At 49.3% G+C, this 15,678-nt stretch overlaps 2 protein-coding genes across 2 annotated transcripts in view; one reads left to right on the forward strand and one right to left on the reverse strand.

Moving 5' to 3' along the window:
* The first annotated feature begins 1,074 nt into the window (after positions 1 to 1,074).
* On the forward strand, positions 1,075 to 6,706 carry Slc46a2 (solute carrier family 46 member 2). The gene is made up of 4 exons (XM_052717503.1): positions 1,075 to 2,206; positions 3,620 to 3,703; positions 4,290 to 4,446; positions 5,711 to 6,706. Exons 1-4 carry the CDS (start codon positions 1,081 to 1,083, stop codon positions 5,766 to 5,768), a joined length of 1,425 nt encoding a protein of 474 aa, XP_052573463.1. The 5' UTR covers positions 1,075 to 1,080; the 3' UTR covers positions 5,769 to 6,706.
* Positions 6,707 to 8,561: 1,855 nt separating this feature from the next.
* The window catches only part of Snx30 (sorting nexin family member 30), a 106,403-nt gene continuing 99,286 nt past the window's right edge, over positions 8,562 to 15,678 (reverse strand). The window contains exon 9 of the mRNA XM_052715977.1: positions 8,562 to 14,323. Coding sequence (XP_052571937.1) covers positions 14,264 to 14,323 — 60 coding nt within the window. The 3' untranslated portion in view covers positions 8,562 to 14,263. The remainder of the gene's footprint in view (positions 14,324 to 15,678) is intronic.

Below are 15,678 nucleotides of genomic sequence, written 5' to 3' on the forward strand. Positions count from 1 at the left end.
GGACATCTGGGACTGGGAGCTGACGCTGGAGCCCAACAGGAAAGGCCCATCCGGACAGGTGCATGAAGTAGGCACTTCTCTGAGAGGCCTTTGGCCCGAAGGAGCTGCCATTGAGTTAACTTCTTTGAAAGTCTGTGCTAGTAGCTTCTTATACCATGGGTCCTTGTTATTTTATTTTTATTTTTAATTACTCAGTTTCGTGTGTGTGTGTGTGTGTGTGTGTGTGTGTGTGTGTGTGTGTGTTCCTGTACTACAGTATGTGTAGGTCGGAGACAGAGTTCTGAGTGGTTCTCTCTGTCTATGGTGTGGGTCCCAGGGATTGAACGATGGCCATAAGGCTTGGCAGCAGGGCCTTCCCCTGCTGAACCATCTTTTATGTTTGTTTTTCTTTTGCTTTTTGTTTTTAATTTTTAATTTTTTTTTTTTGAGACGGGGTCTCTTGTAGTCAACTCTCTATGTAGTTGAGGATGATCTTGAATTTCTAATCCCTCTGCCTCCACTTTTTGAGCGCTGGAATTACAGGCATGTGCCATCATTCCTGCTTTACATGGTGCTGGAGTTAAGACCTAGAGCTTTGCGCACACCAAGGTTCCTCCTACTTTTGACAAAGAAAACTTGATACCTCAAAGTTACATCAAGCAGAAGCCTAGGGTTCAGACCCCTGCCCAAACCTGCCTCCGAAGGAGGGAGAATTTGGAAACGCTCCCTGGGTGGGTTCCAGAGCTCGCTCAGCTGAGTTTCAGCTCCAAGGAGGCAGGTGGTATGGCCAGCTCTAGGATGTGTGGGGAGGGAACTGAGGCTCGTGTGTACTCTGGCTTCACTGGGCAGTTTCCAGCCTGCTCAGCCAGACCCGGGTGGAGGTGGGGGGCGGAGCGCCGCTTTTTCTGACCTGGGGAGGAGGGGCCGCAGGTAAGTCCCTTGGCAGCGAGACTAGCTACTGTCACACGCGCCGCCCCAGCGCTTCTCCCAAGGCGCACCTGAAAAGCGCTCTGGCACTGAGCCTGGATCCTCCAAGCCTCCGTAAGATTTGGGAGCATCTCCTTGCAGACAGCAAGCCCTGTCCCCTGTCGCATAGGTTACATGGGTCCCAGAGTCACCTGTCCGTGGGGAAGCCGTCTCTCTGGCTTCCAGGTGAGGGCTTGGATCGAGCCTGTGGTGGCCTCAACCCAGGTGGCCGGCTCCCTCTACGATGCAGGACTACTCCTGGTAGTGAAGGAATCCTTCGCATCGGAGGCTGGCGGCTCCTCCAATCACAGCGCCAGCCAGTTGCATCAGGAGAACCAACAGCAGAAGGCCATCTCCAATTTCTACATCATCTACAACCTCGTGGTGGGTCTGGCACCCCTACTGTCCGCCTATGGACTGGGCTGGCTCAGTGACCGCTACCACCGCAAGATCTCTATCTGCACATCAATGCTGGGCTTCCTGCTGTGCCGCATCGGACTCCTGCTCAAAGTGATGCTGGACTGGCCGGTGGAGGTGATGTATGGAGCAGTGGCGCTCAGTGGCCTGTGCGGGGGCTTCTCCGCTTATTGGTCCGGGGTCATGGCGCTGGGATCCCTGGGCTGCTCCGAAGGCCGCCGCTCCTTGCGTCTCATCATCATCGATTTGGTGCTGGGCTTGGCAGGGTTCTGTGGGAGCATGGCCTCAGGGCATCTCTTCAAGCAAATAGTTGGGCACTCTGCTCAAGGCCTCGTGTTAACCGCCTGCAGCGTGGGCTGTGCGGCGTTTGCCCTTTTCTACAGCCTCTTTATACTGAAGGTCCCTGAGTCTGTGTCCAAGCCCAACAAGGTGTACCCCACCGTAGATACTGTGTCCGGCATGGTGGGCACCTACCGAACCCTGGATCCAGATGAACTGGACAAGCAGAATGTATCGGAGAACCCTCTGGCTCCCGGCAAAAAGAAGTCCTCTCGAACCACCATCGCTTTGCTATTTGTGGGTGCCATCGTCTATGACCTGGCCGTTGTGGGCACAGTGGATGTCATGGCCCTTTTTGTGCTCAAGGAGCCTCTCAGTTGGAACCAAGTGCAGCTGGGCTACGGCATGGCTTCTGGATACATCGTCTTCATCACCAGCTTCTTGGGTGTTCTCGTCTTCTCCCGCTACTTCCGGGACACCACGATGATCATAATTGGGATGGTCTCCTTTGGGTCTGGTGCCCTTCTCTTGGCCTTTGTGAAGAAGACATACATGTTCTACATCGGTGAGTCTGGAGCTTAGGGAGGCAGGGCACTGCTGACAATCTGGGTCAGAGCTTAGGGGTGTGGTCTTGGAGTCCCAATTTAGTACCAGGGGCTGAACTTGGGAGTCCAGGAGGTACAAGGGAGACGGGAATGGGTTTGTCTGTTTTGCGCTGGGTATTACCTGTTTTGCTGACTGAATCTTGCCGCGGTGGGACCCATGGCTCTGGGTCAAGGAGGTGTGGTCAGTGGATCTTAGAATCAACATGGAAGGCTGCCAGACAGCCTTAAGTGGAGATGGGTTCATTTAACTTCAATAATTTTAAAATTGTATTTGTTTCATCGGAGTGGGGAGATGGGCACGTTGTAATGCCCCTGTGATGCTCAGAGGGCAGCTTGCCGGAGTTTATTTCTCCTTCCATCGTGTGGGTTCAGGGACTGAGCTCAGGTTGTATGACAGCAAACCCCGTTACCGGCCAAGCTGCTTCCCCAGTCCTCTTCTCTCTAGCTTTTTTTTTTTTTTTTGGTTTTTCGAGACAGGGTTTCTCTGTGTAGTTTTGGTGCCTGTCCTGGATCTCGCTCTGTAGCCCAGGCTGGCCTCGAACTCACAGAGATCCACCTGGCTCTGCCTCCCGCGTGCTGGGATTAAAGGTGTGCGCCACTGCTGCTTATTAACAATGCACACAATTCCTCAATAACTGGCTCCAATAGAGCTCCATTGGCTCTACAACCGATGGAGTACATTCCCATAAGACCACGGACTGAGGTTTCCACTGGGGGACAGAAGCCAGACAACCTCAGAAAGAAAGCTCTAGAACTCCTGCTGCAACAGAACTCTCTACAGCTGTGGAGTGGGCCTCCCTCTGTCAACACACTGTCCACTAGCCTTGTACGGCTCCCAAGCATTCGCTACGTGGCTGTGTAAAGGAAGAAGAGGGTCGAAGGCTTATTTCATGTTTCCTTACACAGGCTGCATGTGCCTAATAGCTAACAGCTCGGAAAGAAAAATCCTAGATGGTTATCAGAGAACTGCCCCAGGCCACACACCTCAGAGAGACAGCGAGCAAAATGGCAAGGTCCCAGTTAAAGTCTTCTACAGAGGACAGAGTGCCCCTCTCTCCAGCCCTTCCTATGGCATCTCTCCATATTCCCCCCTGCCCAGTCTCTCCCTAACCTTCCTCTTTCTCTCCCGCCCCCACCTGCAGTTGACTGGTTAAGAAGGCGGTAGGTGTGGCGGCTGAACTCCTTTTCTGAAAGGGCCAGAGATTCAGAGTCCGGGCTACTCGAGGTGCTCCCAGCAGAGAGAAGTCTAATGCTTCCAGACCAAGGCCACCGGGACTGTGTTGGGAGGGGCCGGGAGGGAAGCCTTTGCTTTGTTCTGATCTCCTGGGTTAAGGCTGGACTCCAATGAGAAGTGTTGTTACAATCTGTTACAGCTCGAGCCGCCATGCTGTTCGCACTTATCCCCATCACAACCATCCGATCAGCCATGTCCAAACTCATAAAGGACTCTGCCTACGGTGAGTGAGCGAGAGGACTCTCTCCAGGATGTCCTGCCCAGGCTGGCACAGACTTACTCAGCTTGTGGCACAGCACAGACTTTCAGAAATATTCAGAAGATCCAGAAGCAGGGCTGGGGAGATGGCTCAGTTGATAAAGTGCTTGCCTGAGGTCTTGAGGTTGGATCTCCAGCACTCGTATAAAAGGCTGGTGTGGAAATACATACCCAAAGTCCCAGTGCTGGGGAGGATTCCTGGAGCTTTCTGTCTACCCCTGGCCTTCATACATGCACGTATGTGCACGAACACACACATACAAGTTCTAGAAGTATCCTCAAACTTATAGGAACATACTGGTTTCTGTCTAGGGCAAAAAGAATAGAGAGAGGAGGGTGGAAAAGCCTCACAAAGCTAGTCACTGCAAACCAGAGTCAAAGAAAGGTATTTCAGGAAGATCCAGCTAGATGGAGGCAGGATTCCCATCAAATTGAGCCATGGGACTGGAAAGGAGTCCTTAGGATCGCGAGGGGTCTCTGGAGCTCCCCAGGGACCAGGTAGAGGAAAGGGATAACAGCACATCTCTTGATAACCTTTGTCTCCTCCACAGGAAAGGTGTTCGTCATCCTGCAGCTGTGCCTAGCTCTGACAGGTGTGGTGACATCCACCATATACAACAAGCTCTATCAGCTCACCCTGGACAAGTTCGCTGGCACCTGCTTTATCCTGTCCTCCTTTCTCTCCTTCTTGGCAATTGTCCCAATTGGGTAAGACAGAAACTGTCTGCTATGTGGGTTGGGGCCCCGGTGTTTACGTCAGTCAGACCCAATTCAGGTCTTTTGAAAGAGCAGCAAGTGCTCTTTCTTGCCCCCTTTTCTTTAATTTTGTCTCATACAATATATCCCAACCACAGCCCCCTCTCCCTCCACTCCTCCCAGCCCCTTCCAAGCTCCCTTCTCCCCAGATCCACTGCTTCTCCATTTCCCTTCAGAAAAGAGCAGTCTTCCCAGCAATAAATCAACGGAACACAGGCAGCCAGTGCTCTTAACCACTATGTCATCCCCTCAGGCCCAAGAAGTCACTTTTTTGTTTGCTGTTAATTTGAAAGATGGGCTACAGGTAGTAGTGGAGTCCATCTTTTATCCCAGCACTCTGGAAGCAAAGGCAGCGGATCTCTGAGAGATAGTCTTGCTATAAAGCTCAAGCTGGCTTCAAACTTACACCTTCCTGTCTCAGTTTCCTGTGCACCGGGATTGCAAGTGTGTGCCCCTACATCTGGCAGAAGCCACATTTTAAAACACGAAAGGCAGGCTGGGAGTGTAGTTTAATCGGTACAGTGCTTGCCTAGCATGAAAAAGCATCAGCTTCCATCCCTCCCAGTGTGATGGTGCACACCTGTGATCCCAGCTCTCAGAGGGTGAGGCAGGAGGATCAGAAGTTCCAGGCCAGCCCCAGCCTGGGCTTCCTGAGACCCGTCTCAAAATAACAACAAGAACGACTGGGGCCAGGAAGATGGCTTGGGTAAAATGTGTAAGATACGAGTTCAGATCTCCAGCACTCAGGAAAAAGCAACTTCAACCCCAGTGCTGGGGGTGCAAACAAGAAGGTCCTCAGAGGCCACTGGTAACTGAAACTGAAGTTGAGACCGCTAACTCTCCTCGGGATCAGTGAAGGTTAACTAGGCCATTGATATTCACAGAACTCATCACTAGGCAGGAGTGAGAGGCTGGGAAGACAGGCAGCTGCCTAGTTCACAGTGTTACTGGAGACAGGGAGAAGTTCTTTATGCTGGGACTGGGAAGAAATCGGGAGAGTTCTCTAGAGCCAACCTTCTGGAACTTAGTAACATCTGACGCACTATAGAGACAAATTTTCTCCCCATCGGTGACAAAGATTGGCGGGAGATGATTCAGGCATAGGTGAAGATGAAGACCTACCTACGCTGTCCCCCCCCCCCCCCCCCCCCCGCCCCCCGGCTGTGCACCTCATTCCAGCTCTTCTTCTATAATTCTCTTTTGCAAATTCTTACAGCCTTGTGGCCTACAAACAAGTCCCGAGGTCACAACAAGGAGAGAGTGCCGAGAAATGAAGGATCTGAAAACACCAGCGGTAACCAGGTTCTGCCCATGAAACCCAAGTTCCAGCCTTCCGAAGACCCGCTGTGGCCCTCGGGTCCCCGGTGGGAGGGAAAATCACTTTCTGGGTATTGGAGGAAATTTCCTAGTTCTCAGATGTCTCTGCAGGGTAGAGGTTAGGGTCTGTGGGTACCAGCTGCTTGCACAGGCATCCTAGGTCCTGGAGGGGTTCAGGCTCCTTCCAGCCAGCCCCTGCCCTCCATCACTGTCTTAAAGGCTCCAAGAGACTGGTAACAAGTCAAGTGCTAGAAGTTCTATGGAAGACTTAAGCCTGCATTTCACCAGCCCAAGGGGAATGAGCATGAAATGGGCATTTTGTAAAACTAACAACAGTTTTGTATGTACGACAATAGTTTTTAAGTTAATGTAAAATCTTGAAAAAATGAGTTTTCTTGGTTGAGTCTTCCTCAGCTGGAAACGAGGGCAACACACTGTGGGGAAGTGTTAACACTGTTGCTTTTAGGAAGCAAATGTCAGGACTGGGGCCACAGCTCCGCGGGTGGAATGCTTCCCTGGCATGCACGAAGCCCTGGCTTCCATCTTCAGCACCTCATAAGCCAGGCATGGCTGTGGGCACCTGAATTCCCAGCACTTAGGAGATAGAGGCAGAAGGATCAGAAGTTCAAGGCTATCCTCAGCTGTATTGCCAGTCTGAAGCCAGCCGGGAATACATGAGATCCTGCCTCAAAACAAAACAAAACAAACCCAGCAACAAAAGCCAAATCCAGCAAGTACCAGTGAATGTGATGGAACATTTTTAGTCTCTTTCTCGAGTGAATGGTGTAACAACACAGGGGATGTTGAGCAGCAGCTTATTCTGAGTTACTTATTTTGATTGCCCGTTTTGCTTACAAAGCAGAATTATCTCCTAATAAAATCAATATTCACAGTGTGAGTACAAATCGTCCTTTCCCTGGTGGGATCCCCCTGTAACTACAGATACGGCATTCTCAAACTGGAGTGAAATACAGAGAATGTATTTAAATGTCAGGGCATCTGGACAGTTTGTATCTGACTCTCTCCCAGGGAATGATCGAACCTTGACTTCCTCCTCCCTCCCAACCTCCCTGCACCCACCCCATCCTCTTCCTTTTGTCTTCCTTGCATCTTTAACTCTTGAGGTGCCAAAGGCCCTTGGTTCTCCAATAATCTGTTCCCCCCCACCCCACAGACCCCAGAATTTTTCCAACACCTGAGTCAAAACTTCCAGCTCCCCAAGATAACTTAGCCCCCTTATTTTCCCCTCACTCACCACTTAAGATTACCATATCCTTTCTCTCTTCCCTGACATAATAGCATCACCTCCACCTCCCAGGCTGTACGGCTCCAAATGACCTCTGACCTAGTCTCCTTTCTCACAGTTGTCTCTTAAATCCGGCTGCCCCATTACAACCTCCTCCTTTATCACTTCTTGCCACGGCTTTAAAAAAGATCTTTATAACCTCTGTGGTGTGTGTGTGTGTCTCGTTTACCATGTGGGGCCCGGGGACTGCCAATCACCTCCAACTGCTGAACCATCTCACCAACCCTTGCCATGGCTTTTGCAATTTATTTCTATCCATTTCCCAGGTCTCTAGCCTGACCCCAATCCTCCAGCATCTGACCTCTGTACCTTTTTAAAAGGGAAGTGGGAAGGTATATAAACGCTCCTTTAAAAATCAGCTGACTAAGCATATAGGAAAGGCTTACTCATCAATATTTAACTTGGACATATCTCAACAGGTAGTAGGAAGAGCCCTTCCATAAGGGCTGTCATATAGCGAGTGCCCACCAGAAAGGTGCTTTGTGTACATAATTACTAGCTTGTCAAGAACCCTTTAGGGAAAGCCTGTCTGTACTTTAAAGTATTGAAGGTTCAGAGATGTAACTATTCTAGAACCACAGTTATTAAATCAGACAATGGAATTGAAATCTCAAATCTCTTTATTCCATCTTGCTGCTCCATTTTATACCACTGTAGTATTGAATTAATGATGTTGGATTAACTGGATTAATTAATCATAACTAAGCTAAGTTCAGCATCATTATGATGTCCATTCCAGCCTTGGCTGACCTGGAACCCAGTACGCAGACCAGACAGGTCTCAAACTCACAGAGATCTGCCTGCTTCTGCCTCCCATGTTCTGGGGTTAAAGGTGGGCACCACATCCAGCTTCATTTTAAACTACATGTATATCGGCGTGTCTGTTGAGTGGGAATGTGCATGTAAGTGAGGATTAGAAGGCAAAGGAGGTCCTTGGGTCCCCTAGAGCTGGAGTTACAGGTAGCTGGGAGCTACCTGGCACAGGTACTGGGAACTGCATTCAGGTTCTGTCCTCTGCAAAAGCATTCTCATAAACTGCAGGCATTCCCTTTTCTTGGAAATGCCTCAAAAACATGGCAGGAAAAAACAAAACAAACAAAGCAACAAAAACAGGAAATGGCTGCCCCGACCTGGAATAGAATGAGCTTGTTCTGTGCAGGAAGAATCTCTGTGTAGCGCCCGCCTGGCAGTCTCAATGATACTACAGCAATGTGTCTCCCTAAATTGGTGCCAACTTAGAAGATGCAGGAGAGGGCAAACTGTGGCAGGGCCTCTAGTCAACACAGAGCTTATGTGTGTACTTCTGTATGCCTTTCCCTATTACCCTGCATGCTCTGATTCTCACACGCAAACTGTCATCTGTTCCGAGAAACTTCTAAAAAACCAGAAAGACAGGTGCCCCGTTTCCCGTCCTAACAGGTACAATTGAGCACATGACCCAGGGTAAATAAAGCATCTTTTATAGGTTTATTGGTCCATTACTTTAAGTTAATTGAGGTAAAGAATTTTTTTTTAATTTACAAGCTAATAGTTTATCAAGCAATACAAATTCTTTGTTTACCTCAAAATGTAATACTAATTCCATAGTAAACAAGAAACAGAATTTCTTACACACAGATATACGAAAAACCAAAGTGGACAAGAACCTCGTGCCAGCATCAAAAATACAACAAAACAACTTTTTTTTTCTTTTTTTATAATCTCTGGTTCCATAACAAAGAAAAAGGTGACATTCTTTTTTGGTAGTTTCATGAGACAAGGACTTGGATCTGTAAATAAATCACTTTCTTATCAACACGAATTCTCTCAAGCACTTATGTTCACAGCTTTTGTTTTGGCTTAATGGCAGCATGGAGAGAGGGCACACAGCGAGACTCCATACCTCAGAAGCCTGCTTCTTTCTCTGTAAGTTTTAAACACAAAGAACAATTTCTAAAAATAAAAAAAAAGTCCAAAAATGTGTTTTAATCCCCCCTTGAACAGTTAAAATGTAAGTTAGAAAGTTTGCTGGCAGTTTGTTTTGTGGGAGTCTGTCAGATGGAGGCTGTCTCTCCATGCATTCCTGGTCAGGCATGAAGGGAACAGGCACACACACACACAGTGAGCAGGGACTCTGAGGAGAGGCCCAACCCTCGGCAGGCACCGTCTAGGTGGACAGTGCTGACTGGTAAAGATGCTGGTTTGTGCTGGTTTGTTCCTGGATGAAGGCCCAGCTGACACAGCCATCGCTTTGTTACACCAATCCACATGTTGCTTTGCATTCTAGGAAAAAAAAATCCCTCCTCCTCCCCTCCAGCATTGTTCCTGGCAGAGCATCAGTCTAAGGCTGTGAACCAGCCTGTCCAACAGCAGCGTGCCCAGATGTTAGCTGCTCTGACCTGGGCTGTGGAGAGCCCAGAATCACCCGATACCTGGGCGGTACTTCTGGGAGAGGCACATATCAACTCGTCACCACTGGCTTTAATACTAAGTGAGTCTACAGAACAGGTTTGTGTTATTTGGCATTTCGACCTTTGGAGAATTTCTATCCCAACGTGCTCTAGGGCCCGTTCTGCAGAGGCAGGGTAAACCTTCCATGCCGTCACAATCTAGAGGATTCTCTGAAGCTGTGTGATTCGTCACTGCTGAGAATGTCTGTATCCTCCACACCCCCAAACTATGCCAAAGCACACTAAGTTCATCTGTCCCACTCGGAAACAGCAAACAGTGCTGTGGTCCCTGTCTCTCTCGACATTATTTCAAGTACCACTTGACAACAGCAATAGTTAGTCTCGCCTCCCAAAAGGCCACCTTCCTTCTGTGACCTCCGCTTCCGGCTTGTGACTTTCAGAGGACTGAACATGGCCTGTGTTAAGTTTCTAGACCAACTGCTTCCACGTGTAAAACTTTCTATGTACTTTTTAAAACACCAGCTGAAGAGTAAGGCAATGAGTGGGCGCTGACAAGTTTTTAAGAACTAGCTATGCTTTTAACAGTCTGGCTTTTTCTGATGTGTTGGTTTTCAAGTGCTGAGAACAGATAAGAAGAGACACACATCTTACTGGTCTCTTTAGAAGTTTCCCCCACCCCACAGCACTCACTTACAAACTACAGTAGTTAAAAACTAATGATGTGGTTTTGTTTTTGCCACGAATAAAGGGTTGGACAGTCAGCCACACCCAGGAATATTTCAAACAGATATGATCAAGAGAGAATGGCCAGTCCCCACCCCAGCCTTCTTAGACAAAGAGGCCCTGTCCTCCGACGTGTGCAGCCATGGGGACGCCTTCAAACCTACAGAGTGGGTTGGTAAAAGAAACAGAATCTCTCATTATTCACTAAGCTATAAACAGGGAGGAAGTGAGCAGCCCCAACACACCTACTGCATCTCTCTTTGGCCAAGAAGAGGTCATTTTCAACTACACTCCTAAGTGCCACCTTCTACCTGAGCAGAGACAACCACAGGTGATGAGGAGGCACATCCAATCTGTTGCCATCCTGAAGACTTTTGAGAGTGAGAAGGCAACCCCAAATTCCAACATAATCTTGTAAATGAAGATGACCAAAGTCCCCTAGCCGTATGCTTAGCTTAATTGATTTTCAAACACCCTTTGTGAGAAGGTGGGGTTCCAGAAGTGAGAAGGCGGTGCCCAGCCCCAGCCACAGGAGCTGATCCCCTGGAAGAATCACTCTTCAGGGTCACCAGTTCCACCTAGCCAGAGAGGAGCCCAGTTCCAGTCCACTCCAAGACCCAGACCAGTAGGGCCAATGCAGCATCTAAGGCAGTCCTTGGCCTTCTCACCCATCCCAACCAGCTCAGGATAGTGTAGTGTAGTGACATTTCCATGATTCAAATGTCCTCACTGAAACAGAGCCAGCTACCTAGGCCTTCAGTTCCACAGGACAGGACCAAGTCAGGGAGTCTGAGTGTTGTCCTCAAAGAGAAACACTGGTACCACGTTCACATCTAAACCAGAACTTCATTGGGCCTCACCAGAGGCTGCACTGTGCATGGCCAGTTTCCTCCTGTTGAGTAGGAAGAACACATTCTACTCCACATGCAGAGCACACTCCATGGGCTCACGTTTGGCAGAAAAGGAGACTTACATTCCACTTCTATCCCCAGGTATGGTGGCTTTTTCCTTACTTGGGCTACGGGAAAATGCCTGGTGAGTTCAGGAGTAGTTTGGTGAAGAACCAAGCTTGTTGCCTCCCTAAGCCTATTTTCCATTCACCAGCACTCATTACTGAGCCTTAGGAGAGGCTAAAACCCAAGCGCACACAGGCTCAGGAGTGAGTCCCTCCTTAGTGCAGAGCAAAGCCTCTTGCTTTGCGCAGAGCAGCCCAGATTCTTCTTGCAAGCTGGCAGCATTCGTACTAACTTTTCCTGCTACAAACTACAGCAGTCTCCTAAACGTTCACGTCTCTCAAATCCTCTTTCGCCTTGGCAGATTTCTAACCCAGTGAACAAACCCTCCGTTTCTCAGGACCTGGACAGTGACGAGAGCCAACTTTCATTTCTCTGTCATGTGTTCAAGCCCTAAAAGCTATCTATAGCCCTCTGCCTGAGGTACGGGGCACTCTACCCTCAAGGCAAAGTCTCGTGGAAAATAAACAAGAGGGATCCGTGACTTCAAGGCAGAGGCTTTGGAGGCTCCAGAAGGAACTAATGGAGCCTCTGAGGCATTTTGGCACTATGATCTCTGAGCTATATTTTGTGTGGGGAATCTCTTTTGTGCTTGGCCAAGAGGAAGGCAATGCTTATGACTGCTGAGCTTCCGGGGACTGAGGGAGCCACAGGAGTAGGGAAGGCAGGAGGCCTCCTTCACGGTCCGCTGCCCCTCTCCTTCAGGACCAGCTTCCTCAACTCACCAGATGCTACCTTGAAGACAAGAGACAAGAGTGCCTTCCTGTGCATGGGTGTTCCTGGCTTGGCCACTGACATCGTTCCTAGGGGACATAATTCTCCATTATTCCAGCTCTTTCTGGAATCTCAAAGCCGAGGAACATTGCTTGCTGGCCAAATAAACAGAAAAAGACAAAAATTTCAAGATGTCGTGAAAGGCAGCCTCTCATGAGGGAATGACTGTGGACCCTGCGTCCCTCCCTACATTTCCCTGTGCAGCCCAGGGCTGTTTCCACAGGGCTTCCTTCTTGCTTAGCTAACCGGCACACAGGATTGACTTGGGGTTTCAGCAAGCAGCTGGTCATCAGATTCTAGCTTCTCCTTAATTCTTTCCAGCATCCTGACACTGGACACTTATGAAGCACAAGGTCCACAAAGCAAAGTTTCATGTTTCCCAAAGATGAACATCACTGCTGGGCCAGTCTGGTGTCTGCCGCCACACATCAATGGAGGCCTGTTGGTGACTGAATACATGCCCTGACTCTACCAGCATGCTTGGGTTGGCTCTGGGCATTCACACCCACGCCAACCCGATGGTTTAGAGGTAGAATGAGATGCCGAGGCACTGAAGTTTGGGGTGTACAGACTGTTCTTACCCTTCTGCTTCAGTGGGTCATTTCTATTTGTACCAAACAAAATTCACATCAAAGGATGGCACAGATGGGGTTTAGGCGAGTACCAAGAGTTTCAGGAATTATTATTTCCATCACACATTTGTCAAGTTCGAGGAAAAGACAAACTGTTTCATGCTGTCTAGCTGCTGTCCACGATGTCCCAGAGGCAGCTCACTGGAGGTCCAACTCTGTTAGCAGGAATGACAGGGCTTCAGCATGCTGTGTGTGGACTGGAATTTGCAAACTAACTTGTATGTGAAGCAGTAACTTGACGGCTCATTTTAAAAATAAAACCCCTTCCGTTTACTGGCGGCTCGGATTTATGGGTTTTTAGCAAAGAGCCACAGAAGAAAAAACACACTATGCAGCTTCTTTCAGCAAGAAAAATGATCTGAAAGAAATCCTTCTAACTGTTGGTTTTATGGCAAATTGAAAAGTTTCAAATGAAGACTTTGAGCACAGCAAGCAGGCCCCAGATTTTGGCTGCAAATGGAGATTTCCACAGAATCAGCAGCAACGAGCATGCTGTCACTCCTCACATCTCCGGGGGGTGGGGTGGGGGCCCTGCAGATACTTTCCTTCCTGATCACAGAATTTGGGGGGTTAAAACACTCATATAGAACATTCACACTGAATTTACAAATTGTGACAGTCCTAATGATGAGACACACCAGCCCTCACTGCAAGGTTGCCCAGATATTCAGGGGGCAGGACAGGAAGTATGAAACCAGACATTTTTGGTGAGGTAAAGGCAGATTGCACAAAGCAGACATTGGAGCTGGGGCTTGGCACACGGGGAGAGTCGCTGGCCATAAGACAGCAGCTGTTTCCTAACAGGTCTAATCCCAACCACAGTGACAATTAACAAGCAAAACAAACACACTAACACCTTCACGGAGAAAAAATGCACCTTTTTTTCCAATTCACACCAAAAAGCTTCTCATCTATAGCATTCTGGTGTCAGAAACAAGATCCGGGAGCATTCCCTTCAGCTTCCTGAGGCATCGCATAAGGACAAGGACGCTGGCCTGCTCACTCAAGCACTGATGCACACAGACACTGACTTAAATGGACCCATGTGAACCAGAAACAAGTCAAGGGATGCCACTCACGATGAGCAGGCAGTAGGCCACAGTCACAGCCACAGGCCACCGTAAATTAAGGACTTTCCAAGAAGGTACCTATACCTCCTACGCTGGGACACGTCAATGCCCCCAGGGGTAAAGTGCGGAGCCACAAGGTCTCCACAGCAAGCCACAGCTGCCTTCTTCGTGTCCCCTGTGTCCCTGAAAAGCAGGGCTGCTGTTCTGTCCCGCAACAGCAATTGGGCTGCCCCCAAAGTGCCGTCACACGTCATCTGGGGGTCGTCCTGTCCCTCAGCTTCAAGTCTTCGTAGTGTTCCACTTAGGAGGTTCCTTCACAATACGGAGGTATGCTTCTGTTGAGAGATGATTACAGCCTCATGGACTCCACCAAGGAATAGACACGAAACTGAAAACAACTGTGGGGGGAGGGGCGGGAGAGTTCACAAACGAGAGGTGCTGCTGTGCTGTTTTCCCATGACCACCTCTCGGGCACTGCAGGGACATTCTGGTTCAGGGTGCCATGCCCTGTGGAGGCAGATGAGTCTCGGTGCCAGGAACACAGCTACTTGGTCTCCTGTTTCTCTTGCAGTAGTGGAATAATCGACTCCCACGCCATGAGGCACTGAAACGATAAAGCCCACACAAGGTCAGCTGCTTAACACTACTCTGCCAATCCTGATCCTGCGGGGTCACCCTTGTCCATGGCACCTACCTGTGTTATCAATACTGCTATCAGCAGAGGAGGCGACAGGTGTTTGTCCGGAATGTGTCACCCTCGTCTTTATCAAAGAGCTGTGTCCTTACAGGGCTTGCAAGCATTCATGAGTGGGAAGCCTACACCCAGGGAGTGGAGATGGATCCACACTAAGGAAATCTGTCCCTTGACTATGCAAAAACCAGACCAGGCAGGAAACTTGATGAGGACACCAGTTCTGAGCCCCGATGGAGACATGGTTGGAGGTGTGGGTGGAGCTGTACAAGGATGTAAACATGAAAGGCCAGCCACCTGAGTCAGGGTGGGTGGAAAACCTGCTCTTATTCACCAACCTGAAGCTTGGTTTGCTTGTCTGGGCTTCTCTTAGTTCTCCCCAAAGAATGGGGAGAAGGGAGTCTAACAATTTTTACAGTGATTCCTGTGCATGTGAAGGGCGGGAGTACATGTACCAGGACATGTGTGTGTGTGTGTGTGTGTGTGTGTGTGTGGATGTCAGGACAACCCGAAGGGGTCAGCTCTCTCCTTCCACCATGTCAGGCTTGGCAGCAAGTACCCTGACCCACTCCAGTGAGCCATCGCACTGGCCCAACTATCAGGTTTCATTAGGCCCATACACTGTTCTCTATTTTCTATTCATTGTCACGTGGTTCAGTCAGAACATGAATGCAAACTGGTATTCCTTTCACTGCAAGCTCCTTCATTCCAGGTCCTTGTAGAGGCCAAGAACTTAGAAGATGTGGGCACTGGCATTGAGAGTGGTGCCTCAGTAGACACGCTCCTCCCTCTGAAGACTCTTGCAAGAGGGAAGGACAAACCCGCTGTACCAGACAGCCTTGGGGGGAAGCAGGACTCTGCTGAGTCACTGGGGAGGAGTTCTGCAGAGGAGAGAGGCATTACCAGGTCAAGCAGAAAGAGGAGTGGTGAAACTTCCCCCTGATACCTTCCTGGGCGACCAGAGGCCTGGCCTAAATAAGGAAAGCCTAGGCGGCCTAGGAGCTTGCTTCCAGCAGTGGACCCCAAGGGAAGTCCACAGAACTCCAAATTCTAAACCAGCCCCTCCTAGCTACAAGGGCCTTTCTGCGTGTCCCAAGAGGAACCACGACTAGGCAAACCTTCTTCTCGGTCCTCAAATGTGTCCGTTCTTTTCTTGCCCAGGGACTTGTATATGTTGTGCCCTTTGCCTACGGTAGATGTTTGTCAGATCTTTGACTCTATGGATCAGAATAAACGTTATTTAAATAGACTGGTCCTTCCTGCCACTC

Source organism: Peromyscus californicus, unplaced genomic scaffold (assembly GCF_007827085.1).
Source record: "Peromyscus californicus insignis strain IS unplaced genomic scaffold, ASM782708v3 Scaffold_5__1_contigs__length_169319896, whole genome shotgun sequence".
NCBI lineage: Eukaryota > Metazoa > Chordata > Mammalia > Rodentia > Cricetidae > Peromyscus > Peromyscus californicus.